The sequence below is a fragment of the Myotis yumanensis genome, unplaced genomic scaffold, assembly GCF_028538775.1.
Source record: "Myotis yumanensis isolate MYYU_CA2020_CCGP unplaced genomic scaffold, mMyoYum1.0.hap1 SCAF_3, whole genome shotgun sequence".
Lineage (NCBI taxonomy): Eukaryota > Metazoa > Chordata > Mammalia > Chiroptera > Vespertilionidae > Myotis > Myotis yumanensis.
Genome location: NW_027223754.1, coordinates 206,567,853 through 206,593,183, shown reverse-complemented (window position 1 = coordinate 206,593,183; position 25,331 = coordinate 206,567,853). Strand labels below are relative to the sequence as shown.

Below are 25,331 nucleotides of genomic sequence, written 5' to 3'. Positions count from 1 at the left end.
CAGCCTACTTCTTCCTTGGCCTCCCAACTTTTGGAGTTGCTATGGAAACTGGAACCCCCACCGGGGTTTGGCAGCTAATTGCTGTGTGGCCTTCACCTCTGAGGTTGGAAGAGAGATTCTAAACCTTGGTTCTCAAGCTGATGGAGACTTGCAGGATCAAGGGCAGGCCTGCATTTGACTCCCTGCTGCTTTCCCTGCTGTTGAAATGCCTCTGGGTAGACATCCCCCAGCGAAGAGAGAAGGGGCAATCGGAAAGTCTTCTCACCTCCCTTTTTTTCCCCTCTCCCTTTTGGTGGATTATGGTCGAACTCAGCAGTGTCCTCGCTAGGTGAGCTGCACGTTTACTGCACGTTCTGCACCAGGAATGCGTGTTCTCATCATCGTGTGCCCTTGAATTATGTATTTTTTCCTAAGCAGCTTTTCACTCCACACATTGTCACTTTCTTCGGCTAGAATTATTCTCATAGGCTCGGCTCACTGTCTGGGGAGGAGGGGCTGGGTGCGACACACGGTGACCTCTCGTGCACTCTGAAATGACAGCTCCACCAGAATGGTTATGGGCCTCATCACCTAGCTGTTCTCAGCAATTCCAGTCCTGCCCCGGACTCCCCACGTGCCCCGTAGTGTAACGCCCTGTGCAGAACCCTGACCGAGGCACAGTGGGGCGGGAATCTGCTGTCCAGGAGCCCCACACGTGCAGTGTTCAGACCAGATGGAGATGGTGGGCCCCTTCACCTGCCGCCTCTGTGTGGTCAGAAGCAGTGCCTCGAAGGCCCACATTGGATTTGCCCAGAGCTGGGGGATCGGTCTCAGCATGCCTGTGTGGTGCTCTCTCTCTTCCTCGCAAGCACACACTTTTCCCTGTCAAATCTGAGTGTCTGTGGTATCCCCTCAGGCTGCGGGGGAACTGCGCCGTCTGGGTGGCTCCCCCTTACAGGGGTGCTGTGTGCCGCGCATATAAGTAAGTAGGGGTGTGTGTCCCTTTGCATGCAGACCTGGGTGTGTCCTGCATAATGTCCTAATGAGTACAGTTTTCTGGAATGGAACCAAAAGTAACTTTTCATGTGCCAAACTTCTCAAGACATTCTGAATCTTTTTCCATGGGGCGTCAGGAGTTATATTTAGAAACTAATAAAGTTTCTTTTGCTCCCTCTCTCCACCCCCCATTTTCCATTCTTTATAGGAGGCCTATTTTTAAAACAGGGCTGTGAGGTTAGGAGTTCTCTAGCTGTGGTTTTCCATCTCTGACTTTGCTGTAAAATCCATTTCCCAACTATGTATTGAATGCCTAATATGCGCCTGGCTCTGTAGAGGGTGACCTTGGAGTCCCTGGTAGAGAGCAGGAATGTAGACCCATCTGCATGACTTCCGAGATTCCAGCTGCGGAGGGGAAGGCAGCCCCCAGCACCGAGGTAACATGGCATGTGGAGGAGGGTGTGATAAGTGGGAGCCAACTTGTCCCACCCTCTTCCCTAGGCTTCGGTGTGTAATGGGCACCGTGTTCCTGACTCCAAGTCCAACCACAGTGAGTGAATAGGTTGCCTCTGGTTTCTGACTGTTGCTCAGGCCCTGGATTGTAAAGGCCACTGACCAGTTGAGTTGATTTCCTTGCCTGAAGCTGTGTGGCGGTTTTCCACACAGCTGGGCCCCGAGTCACTCTTGAACTTACCACCCGAGGCCTGTGGTGGCATGCTCTGGCTGAGCTCTCTCCCCCTTGCAGTGAGGGACTCAGTTGCTCATCCCAAGACCACCCACCGGACTTCCCAGGCCTCACCTTGCTGTGGGAAGGCTGGGCTTTGGCTGGGCTCAGGTTGGCAAGGTAGAGCTTGAGAAAAAGACTTCCAAGGTGGACTTCCATAGTCTGACCTTTGCCCACCTCCCCCCGCCCCCTGTATTTTATGTCCTTGTAGCCCACTGCCAGAACCCCCGCCAGTGAAACCCTTCAGAAGCCAGATGGGTAATTCCAAACTATGAGCATACACGGCCTCCAGTAACTCCTAACTTCATATCCCACAAATTTCATTGAAAAAATAAGTCTCTTCTGTGCCCAATTAGGTATCAACGGGGAAAGACCCCTAGGTTAGTCATCCCATTGTCAGCAGAGAACTGGCCTCTGGAATCCCTAATGGTTGCTCCTGAGTTTGGTCTGGCCGTCAGTGTTCCGTGGCAACAGCCTGCAGGCCCGAGACAGGCCTTCGGTTTACCTCCAAGCTGAGGCAGCGGCAGGCTCCCGTTGGGGCCCCGCTCCCATCTGTCTGCGGGAATGGGAGTGGCTCGGCCAGCCTGGCCGCCTGGCCTGTGTTTTGAGAGGAGTGTTTTAGTGGGTGGGGGAGTAGCACTCACCCAGTTCCTGCCCGTGGGCTGCCTTGCAGACTTTCCAGGCCTTCCCAAGCCTGCACTCCAGTGTGCTGTGACCATTGGCGCCAGGCACACATGGAGAGCCGGCTGTGGGTGTTTGACCCCTGTCCTTTGACCTGGCTGCCTGACCCTCCTTCACTTAGCTGTGTGGTGTGAGAATAGAAGACTCCCCCAGGCCTGGGAAGAGGTGGGTCTGCTGGGCTCCTTCCAATCTCTGGTGGGCTTCCTGCATCCTCAGCACTCCGGCTGCGGCAGGTGTTCCTGGAACACTGTAGTTCACGACTCTCCGGGGAGCTGCTGCTCCTACCAGTCTTCCTTCTTATCACTCACCGGCGGCTTTTATTCCCGTAAAATCCTGGCTTGGCTCCAGCCTTGCTAATAAATCCAGAACCCCGCCCGGCCCTTGCACAATCTTCTTTTCCCCAGAGGGTACCCAGGTATTAAGGTGAACGAGATCCGTATTTTCCCCAGCCAGTGTCAGTTATTATCTGGTCTGCTGGGAGGACAATGGCTGCTTCCAAAGTTGATCTGACTTGACAGGCAGAGCCCCGAAGGGCGGGGGAATGGCAGTGACTGACAGTTGTTGGTGGTAGACTCGGATTCCAATACCTGCTTTGCTAGTTGATAGCTGCATAACCTCAGCCAGACCATTCTTCTTCCCTCAACCTCAGTTTTCTCTTCTGTGAAATGGGGCTACTCTGTTTTGCCCCATTGTATCATGGGAATCCAGGGACAAGAAGGCACAAGGGCACTTTTTGTCAACCACAAAGCATCATGTGACCACAAGTAGAGTTTATTGGTGTTAATAAACAGTTCAGAACCCTTGTCAATCCCACACTCAGACACCCACCTGAATTGCTAGGAGTGGGTTTTGGGGGTGGTAGGGCAGGGACCAGCAAGGAAATGCAGTATGTATTAGGATGAGATGAATTGTGTCTGGCCTATGAAATAGGAAAAATGTGGCCTGTTGGGTGGGGATTGAGGTAAGGAGGGCAGAGGGAAGCCAGGGTATCTGGGAAGGAGACTGTCCCAGAGAAGGAATGGTGCCTTGTATCTTTTTGGTTCATGGGCTGCCCTCCCACGCATCCTCCGGGGTTGATCTGGGTCCTTGTACCGGGTTCCTGGAGCTGGGGGAGCTGCCACTTCCCCTTTCTAGGCCCGCTGGTCGGTCAGTCCAGGGAACTAAGTTCAAACCATCAAGGTATCTGGGGTTCTGGTGGGAAGGTTGCTCTTGAGTGACGTGGAGACCAGGCCGAGGCTGGCATGGAGGGCCACCTCCCTTCCAAGCCTGCAGACATGGCTCTGGCCCCGTCCCCTCTGCCTGGCCTTCACCGCACCTCTGGGTCCTTTCCAGGGCGAGCTGGAGCGGCAGCTGCTGCAGGCCAACCCCATCCTGGAGGCCTTCGGGAACGCCAAGACCGTGAAGAATGACAACTCCTCGCGATTTGTGAGTGACGGCCAGCTGTGTCCTGGCTCATGGGGTTGGGGGTACTACACAGAGCTTTGGCACATGTCACCTTCCAACTGGGTGCCCTCTCTTTAGGAGTGAGGAAGATTCCGGCTTGTTGCTTTTTGGGCAGCTGCATGGAGCAGGCCAGGCCGTACTCCAGTCGGTGTGCACCTCCATACGCAGCTTCTTCAGCCTAGGGAGTGGGGAGTCACTGCTGCTCCCCGATTGTCCCACTGTAGCCTGTTAGAGCCTGGGTCAGACCACGCAGTGGGGAACACTTCCCTGCGCGGAGGAACGGGCACCGCTGCACCTCATCCTGGCTCCATGCTTGAAGCGGGGCACTTGATCCTCAGCGCCCATGCGGTATATGGTGCAGGGCCCTGGCTGCCAGGCACATTGGTTTTTTCCCTCCACGCTCTCCATCTGGAGGATGGGGCCTCTGACCTCTTCATTGTCTTTTCTTAGGGCAAATTCATTCGCATCAACTTTGATGTCAATGGCTACATCGTGGGAGCCAACATTGAGACTTGTATCCTTATGGTTACTGTAATAAGAGTGCTGGGTCTAGCGGGGAGGGAAGTGATGTTGATGGAGAGGAAGCTGCTCCCTGGGCCTGTTAGGACACCTCCTGCGGCATCAGGAAGAGAACCAGGAGCGGCTCATTGAAAGCCCAACTCCGAGCCGGGTTTTTCTTCACGGGCAGGATGCAGTTCAGCTTCGCCTGGGATGGGCCTATTGAAGATCATCCAGTGTGGTGCCTGGGGGTGGAGTTGGGGTGAAGGCTGATTTATTTCTCCCTACACCAGCACGACTCCCTAACCCCTTCTCTGGGGGAGCCTTCTGATCTCCACGGGCTTGTGGGAAGGGGGCTCTTGAAATAGAAAAGGTCCCAATGTGTACACCCCTCTTTGGACAAGCTACACCCCTTGAAGGGTAGAGCCAAGAGAGTTTGCTTGCATTTTATTTGGTTTCTTTGTGTTGTTCTTTGCACCTGGTGAAGTGCACTGGCTTGCGTGGGGATAGAGGGAAGTGGAGGGGTTGCCTTCCTTCCGGGTTGCCTTCCTTCCAGCTTGCACAGCTCCTCAACGTTTGCAAAGATCTTTTGGAGAAATCTCGTGCTATCCGCCAAGCCAAGGATGAGCGGACCTTCCACATCTTCTACTATCTCCTGTCCGGGGCTGGAGAGCACCTGAAGAGTGAGTCATGGCTTCTGCCGACATGGGGGCTGCTGGGCACTGGGGCTCCTGCGCATCGGGCCAGCACGCCAGTTGGGAAATAAAACTCCGGCTGAGGTTTGGGGAGGAGAAGCCAGATGAGCTCTGTTTTCCAGGCCATTCTGACATGGCCTCCGTTTCTAACCATGCAGAGAAAAGCCAGGGTGGATTGTGGGTGCAGCACGTGAATCACGGGCCTTGTGGGCTCCACGTGTGTCAGTCTACCATGCTGAGGAAAGTCAGCATCCTGGCTACTCCACAGCTCCTGGGGTCTCTCGGGGCTTAAGGGCACTACCCAGTCTCCCAGACCCCTGATGTTGCAGCGTTGACTAGAGCCCTGGTTTCAGCACGTCACTGACCACCCTTGCCTCCACCCCTCACAGCTGACCTCCTGTTGGAGCCATACAACAAGTACCGCTTCCTGTCCAATGGGCACGTCACCATCCCCGGGCAGCAGGACAAGGACTTGTTCCAGGAGACCATGGAGGCAATGAGGATTATGAGCATCCCAGAAGACGAGCAAATTGGTACAGGCTGGCCCTCCTGGGGGTGAGGGAGGGAAGGCCCAGGCTGGTCATCATTCTTTTGTGGCATCAGAGCAGCTGATGAGCCTGGGGAAAGCTTCCTGTTGGCTCTGGCTCTTGGGGAGCCCTGGAGAAGCCGGAGGAAGCCTTGAGTGTGTGGGAGATGGTATCTCAGGGTTGAATTTCAGTGTTATTTGTTCCCCGTAGAGGGGAACACAGTACAGGTGCCTAACTGCCCAGGGACTACGTCTGCCCTTACATTCCGTGTCATTCACTGAAAGTAGAATATTCCTGCCTTGTCTCAGGGAGTGTGGGGGGGGGCGGGGGGGCGGGGGTCGGGGGCCGGGATCTTTGCGTTGGTGAGGCCTAGAATGAATACCGGTGTAGAGCCTGCCTGTGTCTTCTCATTTCTCTGGGTGGCGAGGGTGAAAAGGACCTTGAGGCTTTATTAGAAAGTTGGGGAGAGTGCACCCATTCCCTAGCATTTAGGTTGGAGCCACCTTTAATTAGCCATAGATAATATGTAATTGGATGAGCCTGGCTGTGTTCCAATAAAACTTTATTTATTAAAACAGACAGTGGCATGGCCCTTGGGCTAGAGGCATATCCTTAGTTGGTCTGGATTTAGAGGTGTTGGGAAGCGTAACAGCTCGCATCTAAGTACAGGGTTGCTCAAGCTGAGGTCTTCCAGAGGCCCTGGAGACAGCCGCACTGGCGGGAGACAGCGAGCCCTCCAGGTGCTGAGCCCTCCACGTGGACTAGGCCACGGCCCAGTCAGGGCTTATTCCACCCCCTGCTCGGTTCTGAGCTGCCTTTCTTGCATCCCAGGTTTGCTGCGGGTCATCTCGGGAGTTCTTCAGCTCGGCAACATCGTCTTCAAGAAGGAGCGTAACACCGACCAGGCATCCATGCCCGACAACACAGGTAACCCCGAGGTCCTCCCACTGAAGTACGGGGCAGGTGCCTGGGCTCGGGTCAGCTCAGGAGAGAGCCTGTAGGAATTCTACACGCCACTGTTTTTAATTTCTGTGTGTTACTGGCTGGCTATCACTGCACTTTTTTGTGAAACACCTGAGCACGACCCTTCTTCATGGAGGCAGCATCAGAGTGAGGTAGAAAAAGCCACGATCGTGTGGACCAGGGTTTCCCTTGTTCATCCCTGAGACTAAACCAGTTGTCTCAGTAAGACAGTGATTTCGGCTGCCGCTGCAGCTTAATGCACGCTTCACCGTGCACGCATCGGGGTCCCGGCACACTGTTGTCACCGCATCTGCCTCGGCCACAGCTATTCCTGTGGGTCACTGCACATGACCCCATTTAAGTTATCAGCCTTAATGTGCCCTGCTTAGGGGCTTTAGAAAAACGTTTAATGTGTGGGTGCAGGGATTGAAAGATATTTCTGTGGGCCAGTGCTGTTCAGTCCCCTCTCATCGGGGCCTGGTGGGCTGCCTCCTCTCGGTCCTGTTTGTGGGTAAGACCTACTTGCACACTTGGCAGATGAGGCTGAGAGTGTGCAGAGGGACCAATGCTGGGCCCAGGTTAGGACGCGTTCCTCCCTGCCGTGCCCACCGGGTTGAAGGGGAAGGCTCCCGAGGCAGCTGTCCTGGTGGTGCTGGCTCAGTTACCACCACAGCTTTCTTCTCACTAGAGGCTGGGCACAGGGACTTGTTCTCGAGTTTAATTAAAACGTTTTTTCTCCTCCCCTCCTTCTCTTTGAAAAATACTAGCTGCCCAAAAAGTGTCCCACCTCTTGGGTATCAATGTGACTGATTTCACCAGAGGAATCCTCACCCCTCGCATCAAGGTGGGACGGGATTACGTCCAGAAGGCGCAGACTAAGGAACAGGTATGCGTGCCCGCTGGCAGCGGGGTTGGGCCGCCGCCTCAGCGAGGGTCCTGGCAGGGACCAGTTTGAGGGCTGCTCTGGGCCATCCTTCAGTTAGGCACTGTCACATGGGTTCCCTCATTCAGTCCTCACATCAGCTTTGAGAACAAGGTCATGTTTACTCCATTAGGAACACGAGCCCTAGCCAGTTTGGCTCAGTGGATAGAGCATCGGCCGGCAGACTGAAAGGTCCCAGGTTCAGTTCCGGTCAAGGGCACATGCCCAGGTTGCGGGGGCTCGATCCCCAGTAGGGGGTGTGCAGGAGGCAGCCGATCAATGATTCTCTCTTATCACTGATGTCTCTCTCTCTCTCTCCCTCTCCCTTCCTCTCTGAAATCAATAAAAATATATATATTTTAAAAAAGAACACGGGAAAGCTAACCTGAGAAGTTCATAACATGCCCCAGGCCACTTGCCTAGAAGGGCCATCCTTAATAGGGTCTCAGGCTGCGATGTGCCTCTGCATCAAGCCAATGCTTAGACTGATTGGTCAGCGAGGACACAGGCCTGTCCGTTCTGGTCTAAAGCAAGAACTTGATGTTTCTGGTGCCAGGGTGGCGGCGGCCTCCACCATCCCTGAGGCCCGTGCCAAGCGGCTGTCTCTCCACCACCTGCTGTCTTGCTGCCTGTGGTGAGAGATGGGCAGGCCTTTCCTCTGCTGCGCCTCACGGCTGTGCCCGCCTCCCCGGGAGCTGAGGTCCTTCCCAGCCAGGACCACTTCTCCCCTCTGTTGGCGGTTTCTAGTTTCTGTAGTGGCAATAGGCGTTTTTAAGGTGCTACTCTCATCTCCCAGAAATATTTTGAAGTTCAAGTTGATTTGTCCTTTTCCCAGAGTGCTGTGCTCCGGTCCTCACGCTGGTGGCCAACAGCCTGCGGGTGATTCTGTGCAGAGAGAGCCAAGGACATTGTTTTCGAAAGGCGGCCTGCATAATCATTACCAACTGTTCATTTCCCTAGCAGTTAGAACCTTTGTTTTTTCATTACGAAAATGCTATACAAACAAACACTTAAGATTGGGGAATTACAGAAAAGTTTAGAGAAGGAAAAAAAATTGCCCTAGTTCCTCCCCAACGACAGTCACTGGGCAGCTTGTTATTTCCTGCAAGGCCTTTCCTTCTTTTTATTTCAAACTTAGTTGTCACCCTGGCTTTTTATTATGGAACTTTTCGAACATTTGCAGGTAAAGTAGGGAGGACAGTGTAATGAGCCCCTGTGCCCATCACACAGGCAGCTTCAAGGGTGACCAACTCATGGCCAGTCTTGGTTCACCGTTACCCTTATCTGTGCCTCCACTCCCCACCCCCCACATTACTTGGAACAAATCTCAGACGGCTTGTCATTTCTTGTAGGTACTCCAGTATGTCCCCATTTATTTTAAAAAGGTCTTCGCAGGTGTCTTTCTAAGTTACTGTGTCCGAATTGTTGGATAGTCAGGTTGTCTCAACTCTTCATCGTTGTGAATAACGTTGCGGTGAACATGTTTGTGTGCACGAAGCTTTTCTCCCTTTTTAGGGCTGTTTCCCTGGGGAAGGGCCCTGCAGGTGAAATTACTGGGGCAAAGGGTTCAGGTTTAAAGGCTCCTGGTATCTGACGCGCTGTCCCCTGGTGTTCCTCCCCCCAGGCTGACTTTGCCATCGAGGCCTTGGCCAAGGCCTCCTACGAGCGCATGTTCCGCTGGCTGGTGCTGCGCATCAACAAGGCCCTGGACAAGACCAAGCGGCAGGGCGCCTCCTTCATCGGGATCCTGGACATCGCCGGCTTCGAGATCTTCGATGTGAGCTTCCTCCTGCTGCCCCCATGTCCTCCTTGCCGCCTCCTTGGCCTCTGGCTCCTTCTCCTTGTCTGTGAATCCTTTTCCCGCTAGTTCCACAGCAACCCAAATTGGCCATCTCCTTCCTGGCATTGGGCATATTGTAAGCTGAAACAGGCATGCCCTTTGCCAACCGGAAATGCTGGAGAGCCCTCACCGGCTGGATCTCTGGCCCTGGTCAGGGCCTGGGAGGGAGGCAACCAATCGATGTGTCTGTCTCACATCGATGTTTCTCTTTCTGCTTTTCCCCTCCCTTCTCTCTAAAAATCAATGGAAAAATATCCTCGGGTGTAGATTAACAACAACAAAAGAAATGCTGGAGAGAATGGGACTTTTAGCTGGCGTCCTAGGGGGCTTCACGGGCAGGTCTTTCTGTGAATTTATTCTTCTAGCAAATATTTATTGAACTTTGGGACAAGACATTGCCCCTGCCCACAAGGACTTTGAGACCTTGTAGGAAAAAGCTGATAGTTTTGGTAAATCAGAGGTTCTTAATTCGGGGGCCCATGGTAGATTCCAGAGGAACCAGGCCCTTGGGTGGGGTAAACATTACCTCTGTTTTTCACCAGCCTCTCATTGAAATGACACATTTTTTCCATTGTGAATTGAGCAAACTGCACCAACCACAGCTGCACTGGGAGTGGGTTTCCCTATGTTGCGGTTGTGACAGAGACATTGTAATATTGTGTATGTTCATTTCTACTTCAAAACTTTAAGAGTTACCAAGCCCTTGTGCTTGTTGATAAAGAAGCATAATGTATTACTGTGTCTCAGTATTTTGATAATTATATTTTAACATAACTTCTTTCTTTCATAATTCATCTATTTTGTGCGTTTTAAAATATTATTCTTAGAAGGGCTTGACTAGGCTGCTAGAGAGGTTCTCGGGCCTCAGGAAATGAAGAACCTCTGCTGCTGGTGGATAAGGGAAGGCCCCGAATCACTTAGGCTCCACAGGGGCAGCATTGAGGTGTCCCAGCAGGTCCTTCCTGAATCCCTGTTCCACTCCTTCCCAAGGGGCGGTGGGCATGGCCCATGGTGGGTGTGGCCCCACGGTGGGCAGCCCCCTGACATTGCTCTCCCTCCTTGCAGCTGAACTCCTTCGAGCAGCTCTGCATCAACTACACCAACGAGAAGCTGCAGCAGCTGTTCAACCACACCATGTTCATCCTGGAGCAGGAGGAGTACCAGCGCGAGGGCATCGAGTGGAACTTCATCGACTTCGGGCTCGACCTGCAGCCCTGCATTGACCTCATCGAGAAGCCAGTAAGAGCCATCCTTGCTCAGATCTCAGACCTGGCCTGGCCTCACTCGTTCCCTCTGGGGACCCTGTTCTTACCTCCCACCCATGCTGGTTGTGGGTGTCTAGTCCTACTGTCCGAGCAACCTGGAGGCATAAGCTCTGGGCTTAGATCTGGTGCCTGGCAGCCTGGGGCAGCTGCCGACCAGGTGTGGATGGGGCTGGTGCCTGGGTTTCTTGTCTTCAGCCCCAGAAGACCACCCAGTATCTCCTCAAGGGGTGAGCTCAACAAGCCTTTCTTTGTCCTGAAGAAACAGGCAGGCTTTTATGTAGCAGGATCCTAGCCCCAGATGCTTTCGCTGTGTGGGGTTGTGTGGACCCAGGTTGCCGAATGCTGCTTCTGGCACACGCGGAGGCTCGATCTGTCCTCTCAGGACTGACCCGGCACCGGACTCCTGTCCCACAGCACTGGCTGTCGGTGGATGCGGGAGCTAGAAAGCCCTTCCCCTTTGCCGTCGGTTTCCACGGAGAGCTCCACCCGATGCGGTGTGGGTTAGGCTTCAGGGCTGTGCTCTTTAGGAGCCCGAGCCGTTTCTGTGTGCGGATTATGTCTTGATGAGGTTCAATGCACTGAACTCACGTTCTCCCCGAATCCTGGGCTGCTCCAGAACGTGTGCACCAGACAGACACTGAAGTGTTAAGTGGTCCGAAGGCCTGGGAAGGAGTTTGTGCATTTTTAGAGTGTTACTCAAAGGTGGGGTTTGAATCTCTCCATAATCCTGGCATGGAACAGTTTACTTGTTTTGTGATGAGTTTGTGGTATTCAGTGGAGTTTTCCAGTGAACAAGAACGCATCTGGCTTTGCGTCTTGTCAGCAGTCTCCACGGTGCACTCTGTACGGGTAGCTCAGGGGCTCTGCCACACTTTCTCTTCCTAAAAGTCACGTCTCACCACATGGTTGTGCAGACACAGCGTGTGGGGTGATGTCGCAGGGTGACTCCAGGGGCTGGGGCGCCAGTTGAGGGCAGCCCCTGGGCACATGGATAGGGGTCTGCACAGCCCAGGAAGCCCACCAGGTGACTTCAGAGCACTGGCGTGGAGAATCCCTGTGATGGATCATTGGATTGAGGTGTGTCGGCCACAGCCTAGACCTCAGAAGTGTCTCTTTAGATTAGAATCCTCACATGGAGTGCTTTCAATAATGCTCTTTTTTTTTTTCCTGTGGGGAAAGTGCCCACCTTCTGGTGAGGTTCTGGGGGTTCTGAAAACTCCCAGAAACCCCAGGTTTTGGTCTCTTGTGAGGGCAGGGGTGGGGTGGGGCTCCTACGTCCCGCTTACCTGGGCGATGCTGTGCTTTCTCCAGGCAGGCCCCCCTGGCATCCTGGCCTTGCTGGATGAGGAGTGCTGGTTCCCCAAGGCCACCGACAAGAGCTTTGTGGAGAAGGTGGTGCAGGAGCAGGGCACTCACCCCAAGTTCCAGAAGCCCAAGCAGCTGAAGGACAAAGCTGATTTCTGCATCATCCACTATGCCGGCAAGGTGAGTGGGGCGCGCACAGGAAGTGCGGCTGGACCTTCTCAGGAGGATGGAAGGGACTCCAAGACCATGAGCCAGGCAGCCCCAGGGCAGGGACGGGGCATAGCATTCTCGTCCAGTGACACATCTGATAATGTGCTGGTGGCAGTAGTCAGCATTCACACAGCTGTCGCATCTTGCAAAGCCCTGTCACATGCTGCACTTCATCAGAAGCTCCCGCCATCCTGTAAGGCACTCAGGGATAATGCTGTGTATGTTGTTCTTAGGCACATTTTCTAGTGCGGATATGAGATTTGTGCTAAAGGCACGGGCTCTGGAGTTTGAGTTAGAGCTCTGCTGCTGTGTGGTTTTTGGCTCCTCATCCTCTCTGAGCCTTGATTGTCTCATCTGGAAAATGGGGGCAACTCCCACCTTACAGGGTCACATTTGTGAGCCTGTGAAGCCCAGCACTGGGCACAGGTCAGTGCTCTAGGGAGGGCCTCTCAGCGTCTGCACTGCCAGTAGTTATTGTCGGGGACTGCCTTGTGCTTTGTAGGATGTTTAGCAGCATCCCCGGCTTCTTCCCACTAGAGGTCAGTAGCACCCTCCCTACAGCAGAAATGTCTCCAGACCTTGCCAAACAGTCATTATGGGGAGGTGCGGGTGTGGTTGAGTGGTGAAAGCTTTGTTACTGCCAGCGTGACCCGGTGAGGAGAGCCGGGGGCTTTCACAGCACTGCTCCTGAGCCACACGCGTCCACGCCCGCTGCTCCGGCACGTGGCCCCACTGCCCGGCCCTCTGACTTCGCTCCTCACGTTCCTAGGCTCCTGAAGCAACTCTTGACTAAACTACCCATTAAAAAAAGACAAAAACACTGTTCCTGCAGTTACTAAGGTGATGCCCCTGAGCCTGCACCTCTACTTCCGCCTGTTAGAAATGCACGTGCAGTGACCACACGGCGTTGTTTATAATGCAAAAACCAGGGCACACCCAAGCCCCCTGGGGGGGTCTGAACAATGATGAAACTGGCCGTGCGCATCCACCCAGCTAAGAGGACCAGCAGGCTGGCTGTGCGCAGGTGGCCAGGACACTGGCCTGGGGTTTGTCATCTCCCAGGACATAACTCTGCTCCTAGAAAAAAAGAAGCCATGTCACCATGTCGTCGATAGTAGTGCACGTGGACCACCAGCCAGAGCACAGCAGTCAGCCCTGGGCTGTGGTGTGGGCTGGACAGAGGGGGCCAGGGCGGCCTGCTGCTCTGCTCTTACTGTTCTGGGGTCTTTGCAATGAAGATACAACATGTTACTTGTATTTTTAAGAACATATTTCAGAAAAGATAAGAATACATGCTCACTAGAGAAAACTTGGACATCCTGAAAAGACAAAAAGCAAAAATGTCCTATTACTAAAAAGTAATATTAAACATTTTGGTATATGTCTTCCTAGGGTATTTCTTTATTGTCATATTACCTAAAAATGAAATAAAAAAACCCCACCCAGAATATTCTATTGTGTAGCTGCAGCATAGTTTTCTTAGTCTGGTTGGCTGGGTAGTTGCGTTGTTTTAAATTGTTTGCTGTCTTTGTAACACCTCAGGAAACATCTTTCTTGCTGGTCCCTTGCCCTTGTCACTCATCATTTCCTTCTTAGGGATAGAAACACCGGGCCAAGGGGTGTTCATGTGTTTTAACTTTCCCACACATGCCCTCCGAGAGGCTGTGGTGTCACGTCCCCAGAGCAGCCTGTGACTCAGGACTCTGGCTCTTGCAGGTGGATTACAAAGCCGACGAGTGGCTGATGAAGAACATGGACCCCCTGAACGACAACATCGCCACGCTCCTGCACCAGTCCTCGGACAAGTTCGTCTCGGAGCTGTGGAAGGATGGTATGCCCTTTGCCCCCACCCCGTCTCCCTGTGGCTGCAGTTGGGCTCTCCCCACCTTTGCAGTGGCTGAGCCAAAAACAAGGGGTGCGTCTCCACCTGAGAGAGTCCGAGGGGGGGACTGTATCTCCCATGACAGTGTCTCTTTGAGCCGAAGGGCTGAGGCTGCCCTTGAGCGCCCTTGAGCGTGCTGCATAGCCACTTCCTCTCAGGGCTTTGCTGTCCGCAGGCAAGCCACAGCGCTTTCCACGTGTGGGAAGTCACAGGTGGCCCAGAGCCCGGCCACACAGGTTCCTGTCCGCGCCTCCCTGCGCTGCCGCCTCTCCTGGGTAGGCTGGTGGCTTGGAGCTGTGCTTTCTCACGGTCCTGTGGGTCTCTCCTCCCTCTGCCTGGGTTTTGCTTTAACCTCTCCGTTGCAGAGATGCAGAGCACTCAGAGAGCCTATTTCTATCAACGCTTTCCCATTCTCCACCTAGAACCAGGTGACTGGCCACCCGAGTGGCGGCCCTTGTGTGTGGTGCATCCAGGGCTGTGGCAAATGCTTCTGCTACGTCGTCCTGCCTGCCTGACTGCCCCGCCCTGGTCTGCCAGGCCTTGTGGGAAGGCTCCTCCCATCGCAGGCCCCTGGGAGAGAACCAGCCAAATCAGGAGACCTCACGTTACAGATCTTAAAGGACAAAACGTTGTTTAAAAACCAATATGCTCTTCAGAGCTCCACTTGGCTGGCGTTTGAAGGTGGCGTCTTACTGCTTGAACGGCTGCAGGGGTCTCAGCATGAGGTGTAGGTGTGAAGCTGCCTGTGCATGTGCCTCTGAAATAAAATGGCATCTGTGTGTTCCTTCACCAAAAACTCCGCAAGCCCCCACACCTGCCTCCAGGGGGCAGCACAGGCCCACAGGAAGCCAGCTATTATGATGCATATTTGATCTTCCTCTGGGCATGCCCTGGGTGTAGAAGGTCAAAAATGCCTCCCATTTTAATTGGTTCATCAGGTCCATCCTCACTCCTGGCTTCTGTCTTGAGTTTCTGTCCTCCTTGCTGTCTTCAAATAAATAATCGAGATCTGGCCATAAAGAAATAGGGAACAGACTGTCACAGAATTCTTAACCTTTGCATCTTGCAGCAGAAGGCTTCCGGTTTAACATTGGCTCTTGCTTAAAACCTGACCTCAGGTCGCTGGCTGCTTTGGGTTCGTTTGTTGCTTTGTTTATGCCGTGGAGGAAGCAGTTCATTTCATCACTTCTGTGCATGAGTCACGGTGACAAGGGCAACTCCTCAGAGGGTTGGTGCAGATGATAAAGACCCTTGAGCTTGGAGACAGAGCAAGTTGCAGAGTGTGAGGAATTTTGAGTGGAACGGGCACAGTTGGCAGTGGTTCTGTGGAGGACTCCACGTCTGACGCCACCACACAGCTCTAGGTCCCGGGTTTAGAGAGCGCTGCCTGGGCGGTCCCAGATGGCGAACCATGACTGCTGAGTGCTGTAGACGATGGCACGGAGCTCTGGTGCCCCACCTGCCTCCTAGGCCCGTGCTCAGGTGAAGGGCAATGGAATTCAGGGTACTGATACATTTTTCCAACTATGACCATAGGACTACAGGATCCTGTAAGACAAGTTTTCACACCACCCAGAGCCAGGGAGGGAGAGCTAGGCTCACTGTTCCAAACACATGGCGAGCTTTATTGTGTCTCTGGGAATAGCTGCTCCAGTGGGCTGAGGATAGGTGATGTGGACAGAGCTATGGCTGCTGCCCAGGAGAGACCAATCTCGGAGGCTGTCAGCCCTTCCCCCTTTCCTGCTTCCTGCTCATGAGGTCAGGTGTGCTCCTCATTGGGGATGAGTGTGGACTAAGCAGAAAGGCTCCTGCTGTTCTGTAGTCTCACGTCTTTTTTTGTCCAGATGTCTGTCTCTTTCCTGACCTGTGGGGACTGCTGGGTACTCAAGTGCTTTTGTGTGGTCTCTGTAGTGGACCGCATCATCGGCCTGGACCAGGTGGCTGGCATGTCAGAGACGGCGCTGCCCGGGGCCTTCAAGACACGGAAGGGCATGTTCCGCACCGTGGGGCAGCTCTACAAGGAGCAGCTGGCCAAGCTGATGGCCACGCTGAGGAACACCAACCCCAACTTCGTCCGCTGCATCATCCCCAACCACGAGAAGAAGGTGCGGGCGTCCCGCCTTGGTCTGTCTCTCCAGCAGCAGTGGTTCCTCCCTCACAGCACTCGGGGCTCCCAGGGGGTGGGCTGCACTCGAGGTTGCATTGCCGCCTGGTGGTGCCATCTTGTAGCCTCTCCAGGACTTGCATCGTGTAACTTAGCATCAAAGCCTATGGATTGCTGGGACTCCTGAGGCTTTGGCCCTGTTGAGTCAGAGGGGACCCCCCACCCTTCTCCGTGAGTTCCTAGGCACAGCAGGAAGACCACACGCATATGTTTTCTCTAGTCTGGCAAACTGGATCCCCATCTGGTGCTGGACCAGCTGCGCTGCAACGGGGTTCTCGAGGGCATTCGGATCTGCCGCCAGGGCTTCCCCAACCGCGTGGTCTTCCAGGAGTTCCGGCAGAGGTGAGTGGGGCCTGCAGGCCTCCCGGCAGGGCCTTCCAGCAAGGAAGCCTCTTCCTCGGCCACCGAGCGCCGACGTCTGGCCAGCTCCTCACACGCTCCTTCTCTGCTCCACCCTCTACATAAAAAAGAATCTCCCTGCTTTTCTTACGAAAGTAATCTTGTTGGCTTTCACGCCTAACCCCTGCAGGGCCTGGCACTGTTTGCTCCAGTTAGAGGCGCTGTGCAATTTACAGAGATCAGCCAGACTTGGGCATTAAAGGAACATTAGGACACGGAAGTCATAGAACACTGTAGCTTCTCGTCATGTGTGCGGAGAGGCGCGTTAATGACACTGTCCTATTTGCCTAGTGACTGTGTTTAGTGACAGTTGCTATCACGACAAGCCCTCTATTCTTGGACCATCCTGTGTGTTGGCAGTGCCCAGTAGCATCTCAGGAAGAGATGAGTGGCCTTCTGGGGTTATAGACGTGGAGACCGGGCAATTAGCAACCAGTAAGCCCAACCGAAAGCTCACCTTTGAGTGAGTTAAATAGTCCACCGTAAGTTTTCGTTCACGTACTGGGAAATGCCGAGGCTTCCTGTGCCATCAGCCCAAGGAAGGGCAGGGTGGCGTTCTCCAGATGTCTTCTTTCCTTGAAACGTGGAAGGAACTTTATGTCTGCCACACTTTTGGGGTGGCCCTCTCTCACGGATATTCCAGGCCACGTGCATTGAACGAGGATGAATGACCCAGCTTCTCCTCTCTTCTTAGATACGAAATCCTGACGCCCAATTCCATCCCTAAGGGCTTCATGGATGGGAAGCAGGCGTGTGTGCTCATGGTGAGTTGAGCTCCTTCTGCTTGGAAGGACCTTTGGCTGGTGCGTGCCCTCATGGCCAGTGCCCGTCTGACTGGGGGATGCCCTGTGGGTCAGGTGATATCCATACTCCATTGGCCATCCGATCCTCCAGGTTCCCTGCCAGGTTCCCTCTGCATTCCCTTCTCTAATTCCCACAGCTCTGCTGTGAGGAAGGTATTATTATTTGCTCTGTCGTTAGCTCTCTCTCTCTCTCTCTCTTTTTTTTTTTTTTGATTAAAGCATCCCCATTCTATAGCTTGGGAGACGTGAGCTCATAGAGGGTAAGGCCGAGGATCACCTCCTATTAAACCTGGGCCTGGCCTGTTCTGGAGTGTGTGCCTCTCCATGACCACGATGCTGGTGCCTGGTTGGAGGGTGGCAGCCTGGGCTTTTGAAGAGCATGACTGTAGTACGCAGAGGCGGGTGAGGAGGAAGAAAGGACTTCACATTCCCTTTAAAGCTGAGGTTCTGTGTTTTCCTCAAGTCTGACTTGCAACCCTGCCCATGCTGGAACCCACATGCCCCTCTTCCTAGCATCCCCTGAGCCCCAGGATAAGCAGAGAAGCAGAAGCTCCAGGACTGACCCTATCTTACCCCTCCCTCTCCACACACACACTCCCCACCCGAGGCAGGATCTCAGCATTCACTGATTGAGGGCTCTGGGTGGCACGCAGTACATGGCCTGCTCTCCCCTGTCTAGATCAAAGCCTTGGAGCTGGACAGCAACCTGTACCGCATCGGCCAGAGCAAGGTCTTCTTTCGGGCCGGGGTCCTGGCCCACCTGGAGGAGGAGAGGGACCTGAAGATCACTGACGTCATCATCGGGTTCCAGGCCTGCTGCAGGGGCTACCTGGCCAGGAAGTGAGTTCCAGAGACACCCAGGAGGTGGGAGGTCATAGCCCGCCCAGTCCCCTAGGCTGCCCTGCACTCGGCCCTTCAAACCCTCCTGGTGCAGAGGGCACCTTAGGAAGCTGTGGCCTGGGAGCTCTAATGCCATTCAGGTGTCTGCCTAAGGGAGGCCCAGGTGGCTCCCCCTGATCCCCTGCTTCCTGGATTTCCGCCTGATGTTTAAAGTGACCAGGTTGACAGGTGGTGAGTGTGCTTGGATTTCCCTGCCGGGAAGGCTCCCACTCACTGGTATTTCTTGCTGTGTCCCTCGTGTGGGGATGACACCGGAGCCTGGCTGTCCCCAGAGCACTCCGAGTTCCCAGGGGAGGAGGCTGCCCTTGGGGCTCACCTGCTGCAGGACATTGGTCTCCTGAGCCCAGGGCCATAGGCTGCAGCCTAAGCTCTGAGCGCTGGGAGCCAGAGCCTTTGCTCATCCAGAAGCCCCGCTAGTGGCTGTCCTGAGGGTGGGAAGCTGAAGTCAGTAAATCGACTGTATGACCAGCGATCACTCTTGGCTTGGATCTGCAGTTAGTGCACAAGCTCTTCCACCTTGTGAAGGAGGGTGGGCCTGTGACCCAGGCCCTTGCCACCCTCTGCAAGGTCACCCATCGGACTCAACCCCAAGGCCAGCCTCTTTCTCTTTCTGTCCTGAGGTGCCCAGGCAGGGTCAACCCTCCAGAGAAGTTTCTGGGAGCAAGGTCAGGACTGACAGGTTAGAGGTCTGTCCCCTGCCCTGAGGTGCTGACGGTGCCCCTCGCCCACAGGGCCTTTGCCAAGCGGCAGCAGCAGCTGACGGCCATGAAGGTTCTGCAGAGGAACTGCGCCGCCTACCTCAAGCTGCGGAACTGGCAGTGGTGGCGGCTCTTCACCAAGGTGGGTCCTGGACGGGCCTCCCGTCGGGGCTCATGCCCTGAGGTGCTTTGCCTTTGCCTCCCCCATGCCTGGCAGCATGACTCCAGGGTGGCCCTGCCCATGGGGCCCGGGGCATGTGAGTTGTGGTGTTTGTCCGGTGTGGATGGCCACGGCCTGCTGACAGGCTGGCCTGGAGTGGCTACACAGCAGCTTCCACGATGGAAAGCCCACCTGCCACGGCCACACGCGTCTTGGGCACTGCCCTCCCACCAAATTGGTTTCCAGAAAGATTGCCCCCGAGTGTACCCACAGGGTGCCTGGTTACCCTCACATTTCCGCGGGTGAGGGGAAAGCCTCGTGGCTGTTGTCCGGACAGACGTCTTCAGCTGAGCATGTCTGTCTCCATCTCCTCTCCTAGGTCAAGCCGCTGCTGCAGGTCAGCCGCCAGGAGGAGGAGATGATGGCCAAGGAGGAGGAGCTGGTGAAGGTCCGAGAGAAGCAGCTGGCTGCGGAGAACAGGCTCACGGAGATGGAGACCCTGCAGTCCCAGGTGAGTGTCTGTGGACCCGCTCAGACAGTGCAGCTGGTCCCAGTGCTGCCACCTGCTGGCCCTCTGCAGGAGAGGCACGTTCAAGGAGATGTTTCACTAGGAAACGGTTGATCTCTCTGTAGACTTCATTCAGGGTTATGTGATGTAGGGAGGCTGCCCAATGGGATGGAAAGCTCATGAGTGTTGGGTTTGAGGCCCAGCTCCAGCACTTAACCTCTGAGCCTGTTTCCTAGGGATCTTGGTGGGCAGCTCCTGTCATAGCGGTAAAGGATGGAGGACATAGGGGAGGCCAGGGGATTGTCAAGGGCGGGGGGAAAAAGGACACATATGTAATACCCTTTGTAATACTTTAAGCAATTAAAAAAAAAAAAGGATGGAGGACATGATAGTTAGAAAGTGGCTGGGAACTTAGCACTTCCAAGGTAGAAACTGCTCTTGTCAGCACGGTCCTCCCTCTGGAAGCCTCAGCTGGGGAACGTCTGCCCTGGAGCGGCTTGAGCAGGCTGGAGGAACTCGCATTTTGCACATGTTGTTTGCAGCTCATGGCAGAGAAGTTACAGCTGCAGGAGCAGCTGCAGGCTGAAACGGAGCTGTGTGCCGAAGCCGAGGAGCTCCGGGCCCGCCTGACGGCCAAGAAGCAGGAGCTGGAGGAGATTTGCCATGACCTGGAGGCCAGGGTGGAGGAGGAAGAGGAGCGCTGCCAGCACCTGCAGGCGGAGAAGAAGAAAATGCAGCAAAACATCCAGGTAACCCAGCTCCGCCCCCTCTGGACACTAGGCACAGGGAGGAGGGGACAGGGTGCCATGAGGAGCAGTGACGCTGGAACTGGAGAGAACACGGAAATGGAAGTGCCATGGTGGGCCGATCCTCCCCCTTTTGTCAACTTGGGACAGTCTTTGAGGGGCTTTCTCTTTGGGGCAGTTGTCTCTCAAATGTGTGTCTCAGCTCTCCATGTGCCGCCCAACTGAGCACAAAGTCAGTTTTATTTCCCTGCCTAGTCCTGCGCTGGCCGCTCTGAGGAGCAGAGGGCGATGTGCTCTGCTCTCTGCCACGTCCTCACGGTGGGGAGCTGGCTAAAGGAAGCACCTCAGAACAAGCGACCCCATGACTGGACCAGGCTTCTTGTCTGCATGCCCCAGTCTTAACTTTGTGACCCCACGTGTGGGTGGGCCATGTCTCAGCCACCTCACGGGGCTTGTGTGGCCCACCCTCCTCACGTCCCTCGGCTTTGTGACAGGAGCTGGAGGAGCAGCTGGAGGAGGAGGAGAGCGCCCGCCAGAAGCTGCAGCTGGAGAAGGTGACCACCGAGGCCAAGCTGAAGAAGCTGGAGGAAGACCAGATCATCCTGGAAGACCAGAACTGCAAGCTGGCCAAGGTGAGGCCTCGTGTGTGGGACGCGGGCTGCGGAGGGCGGGCCAGGCCCAGGCCACAGCCTCCCCTCCCCTCTGCTGTCTGCAGCACTGCGGCTTCTGCTCAGGAGCAGATTCTTCCTGTGCCCCCTCGTGGGTGTCCCTGGCCCCCGGGTGCCAGGGTCATATTTGAAGGGATGCTTCCCAAGGGACAGGTTTGACATTTCTTCTCAGAAAAGCTCCTCATAAGCTCCTGACTTGGTAGAGCTGAACCATCGGCGTGGCATTGCACGTTAGTCTCCGGTGCGGTCTGGGCCCCTCGGTGGCTTGGCATTGAGGTGTGAGTGCTTCTCCTTAGCCTTCTCCAGGTGGGGACTGTTTCTTTTGAGAACCAAGTTGGGTCCCTGTCCGCTGATAAGCAGATCGAAGCTGGAGAGCGAGCTAGAGGAGAAGGAGGGGCATGGTCAGAATGCCGTCCTCGATCCCGAGGGCTGGGGGGAGTCAGAGTGGCAGGATGCCTGCCCGCAGCTCTGACGCAGGGGCCAGGTGCTCGTGCTGAGTGACGGCCTGTATCTATTACGGCGGCTGTGCTGTTGTGAGGAGACCCTACGGAGATCAGGACTCCAGGGGTGGCCACACCATGGAGACCATGAGGGGAGCAGCTTAGGGCACTTTGTGGCATGAGGAGGTGGGAGGTCATAGCCTGCCCGGTGGACAAGCACGAGGCCTGGAGAAGGTGGTGCCTGAATTCCCTCACCCTGCCGCCCAGAAACCTTGCTTACCTGGGCCCAAAGGGATAATCCAAGACGGGCTTGGGTACCCACGTTTGTCGATCAAGGAAGCTTATCCGGCTCTTTAAAGGGAGGTAGTGACCTTACAAAGTGACCCCTTTAATCCAGGGAGTCCTAATGAGTCGAATGTTTAAGTCCTTGTCCTTCCATTCAGTCCTCAACTTCTGGACGAGGCATACTTTAAAGAGACCTAGTGTCTGTGCTCAGCCAACACTAAGCTCTGACCACACTCACACACTGTGCACCCTCACACACACTGCACCTCCTCACACTGCACACCCTCACACACACTACACCTCCTCACACACTGCGCACCCTCACACACTGCGCACCCTCACACACTGCACACCCTCACACACACTGCACACCCTCACACACACTGCGCACCCTCACACTGCACCTCCTCACACACTGTACATCCTCACACACTGCACACCCTCACACACTGCATACTCTCACACACACTGCACACCCTCACACTGCACCTCCTCACACGCTGCACACCCTCACACTGCACCTCCTCACACTCTGCACCCCCAACCCCACAGGAGAAAAAGCTGTTGGAAGACAGAATAGCCGAGTTCACCACCAACCTCACGGAAGAGGAGGAGAAATCGAAGAGCCTCGCCAAGCTCAAGAACAAACACGAGGCCATGATCACCGACCTGGAGGGTAAGAGGGTGATGGGCAGGAGCCCGAGGCATCCACCACTCAGGGCCAGGCTGGGCATCACTGCCGGGAGCAGGAGCGCCAGGCTGGTGTCATGCCCACTCTACATGGGTGAGGCTCAGGGTCTGCAGCAGCCAGCCACACATTGCCCTCAATATCTAGGGTCCAGCATCTGGTCCCGATGGGACTCTGGGCCAGCAGGCACCGGTGCTGTGTGGTTGGGAGGGAGCTACCCCTAAGTGAGGAGCGTTCAGGGTAAGGCCCTGGCATTTCTATCATGCACCATGGCTTTCACCAGCTTTGGAGACTTCCTAAGAGGCTCTAGGTAGACCTCCTCCTCCACCCCTACCCAGCCTGCCGCTTCCTGGCTGTGTCATCTTGTACCTCTCACTTCATCTCCATGAGCTTTAGTTTTATTCACCTCCAAGGGGACACAGTGAAAGGCATTTGTGAGAACTAAAGGGTCTAATGCTGTGGACACGCTGTGTGTACTATCAAATGCTAGACCCATATCGCAATGTCCTTGCTTGTCATGGGACAGAGTGACAGATCGTGTCCTTGTCTCCCTGTGCCCTGGGGATCTATGGTGAGGAGAATGGGGTGGACCTGCAGGCCTGTGGCTGTCTGTGGACCACTTGCTCCTCCTCCTTGAGAGGAGTGGACTCGGGTGATAGGGGAAATCATGGAACTCCGAACTTGTGCCAGGAACCACTGTGCCCTCTGCAGAGACACAGGGCAGGCCAGTGTGTCCAGGGCAGCAGGTGGGGTTGGACAGACACAGGACCTGGCAGCTCATGGTGATGTTCTTTCCTTCATCTAGGAGTTGGTATGAGTGTCTGTATTGTGGCCCTTTAACCCTCATGTGTATTTTATAATATGCAGTGTTTACGTAAGAATTAAAAATAGCCCAGCTGGCGTGGCTCAGTGGTAGAGCATTGACCTATGAACCAGGGGTCACGGTTCCATTCCCAGTCAGGGCACATGTGTAGGTTGCCGGCTTGATCCCCAGTGTGAGGCGTGCAGGATTCTCTCTCATCATTGATGTTTCTATCTCTCTTCCCCTCTGAAATCAATAAAAATATATTTTCAAAAAGGAATTAAAAACCAAGACAACAAGGTCTATGGCCACTAAGGGCTTTGTCGGCTTCTCCCCGTTCTTTCTTCTCAGAGCGCCTCCGAAGAGAGGAGAAGCAGCGTCAGGAGCTGGAGAAGACCCGCCGGAAGCTGGAGGGAGACTCCACGGACCTCAGCGACCAGATCGCCGAGCTCCAGGCTCAGATCGCCGAGCTCAAGATGCAGCTGGCCAAGAAAGAGGAGGAGGTCCAGGCTGCCCTGGCCAGGTGAGCCAGAGCATCAGCCACCAGGGGGCCAGAGCCAGCACTTCCTGCGGCTGCCTGTTGTGGGCCTTGGTGCCTCAGTGAGCTGTGAGCACTTGCTCTGCTGTTGTCGTGGAAACCAGTTCACAGCAAAACATTTCCTGTCATTTGTTTGTTTGTAATCCCCAAAAGTCATCCATAAGATCACCAAGCCATTGACTATAGGCATGCTTTTTTTATGCCTTTTTAAGAATAGACTATTTCTTAGAGCAGTTTTAGGCTCACAACAAAATTGAACCAGCAGTATAGAGAATTTTGATACCTTCCACCACCACCCCCACAACACACACACACACACACACACACACACACACACACACACAGTCTTCTCCCACAATCAGCATCCTACACCAGAGTGGTATACATTTGTTACAGTTGATGAACCTACATTGATACATCATTATCACCTAAAATCTGTGGCACATTTGTATTTTTTATTCTTTTGCAGTCTTCATGGACTGTAGTGATTTATTTCTTTTTATTTGTTTATTTAATATTTGAACTTCTCTTTATGTTGAAAGCACTGGAATTCAGTTTGGAAAATGAAATGATTTCTTTGAGGTTTTCCCATCCTCAAAGTGGCATTGCCCTTAACTCTTTGGCATGGTATGCCTCAGATATTGTTTTTGCTGAGTGAGGCTCCTAAGGGCCAGGACTCAGGCAGCCACAAGTGGCTTTGGCTGCTTTTCTCTAAAACCTTATCTGCAAACTCTGCTCCTTAAAGGTGAAATGGCCTCATCTTGATGTTGGTTTCTTTGGCAGAGTGGAGGAAGAAGCCACCCAGAAGAACATGGCCCTGAAGAAGATTCGTGAGCTGGAATCTCAGATCTCTGAACTGCAGGAAGACCTGGAGTCTGAGCGTGCTTCTCGGAATAAAGCTGAGAAGCAGAAGCGGGACCTTGGGGAAGAGCTGGAGGCTCTGAAGACAGAGTTGGAGGACACCCTGGATTCTACGGCTGCCCAGCAGGAGCTCAGGTGTGCCATGGGGCAGACTGGCCAAGCCACAGACGGGAAAGGAGGCCAAGGCCTGGAAGGGGTGGTTCCCAGGCCTGTGAATACACACAGAGTGGGTGTGAATACACACAGAGTGGGTGTGAATACACACTGAGTGTGGGAGCTGTAGGTTCCTCAGTATCTTCTCTACCAAAAAGCCCTATTCAAGAACCTGGCTTGAAGTGTGGGTGAGACAGGCTGGGCTTTAAGGCTGAAGGGTACGGAAGCCTGTGTAGTGCCTACGCCTGTAGAGGATGGACAGCTGGGGCTGGAGGCCCAGTGCACTGGCTGGCCCCAGGGACAGCCCCGCTCCAGGCTCCCTGGCCTCCATTCTGAGGGCATTTCTCTCCAGGTCCAAACGTGAGCAGGAAGTGAATATCCTGAAGAAGACCCTCGAGGAAGAGGCCAAGACCCACGAGGCCCAGATCCAGGAGATGAGGCAGAAGCACTCACAGGCCGTGGAGGAGCTGGCCGAGCAGCTGGAGCAGACAAAGCGGGTGCGTGGGCTTCCCCCAGGGACGTGAATTCAGCTGGCGGGGGGGTCTGGCACCTTTCAGGGGCGGGTCCTCCTGGAGACTGGCTGCCTCT

General features: G+C 54.6%; 1 protein-coding gene across 1 annotated transcript in view; it reads left to right on the top strand.

Moving 5' to 3' along the window:
* The window catches only part of MYH9 (myosin heavy chain 9), an 89,718-nt gene that overhangs the window by 52,624 nt on the left and 11,763 nt on the right, over positions 1-25,331 (top strand). The window contains exons 6-27 of the mRNA XM_070411039.1: positions 3,713-3,805; positions 4,274-4,337; positions 4,906-5,004; positions 5,406-5,549; positions 6,375-6,470; positions 7,274-7,392; positions 9,053-9,205; positions 10,334-10,507; positions 11,845-12,018; positions 13,765-13,879; positions 15,842-16,035; positions 16,315-16,436; positions 17,188-17,257; positions 17,976-18,136; positions 18,928-19,036; positions 19,434-19,565; positions 20,105-20,311; positions 20,803-20,940; positions 22,254-22,377; positions 23,543-23,714; positions 24,513-24,725; positions 25,096-25,240. Coding sequence (XP_070267140.1) covers positions 3,713-3,805; positions 4,274-4,337; positions 4,906-5,004; positions 5,406-5,549; positions 6,375-6,470; positions 7,274-7,392; positions 9,053-9,205; positions 10,334-10,507; positions 11,845-12,018; positions 13,765-13,879; positions 15,842-16,035; positions 16,315-16,436; positions 17,188-17,257; positions 17,976-18,136; positions 18,928-19,036; positions 19,434-19,565; positions 20,105-20,311; positions 20,803-20,940; positions 22,254-22,377; positions 23,543-23,714; positions 24,513-24,725; positions 25,096-25,240 — 3,018 coding nt within the window. The remainder of the gene's footprint in view (positions 1-3,712; positions 3,806-4,273; positions 4,338-4,905; positions 5,005-5,405; positions 5,550-6,374; positions 6,471-7,273; positions 7,393-9,052; positions 9,206-10,333; positions 10,508-11,844; positions 12,019-13,764; positions 13,880-15,841; positions 16,036-16,314; positions 16,437-17,187; positions 17,258-17,975; positions 18,137-18,927; positions 19,037-19,433; positions 19,566-20,104; positions 20,312-20,802; positions 20,941-22,253; positions 22,378-23,542; positions 23,715-24,512; positions 24,726-25,095; positions 25,241-25,331) is intronic.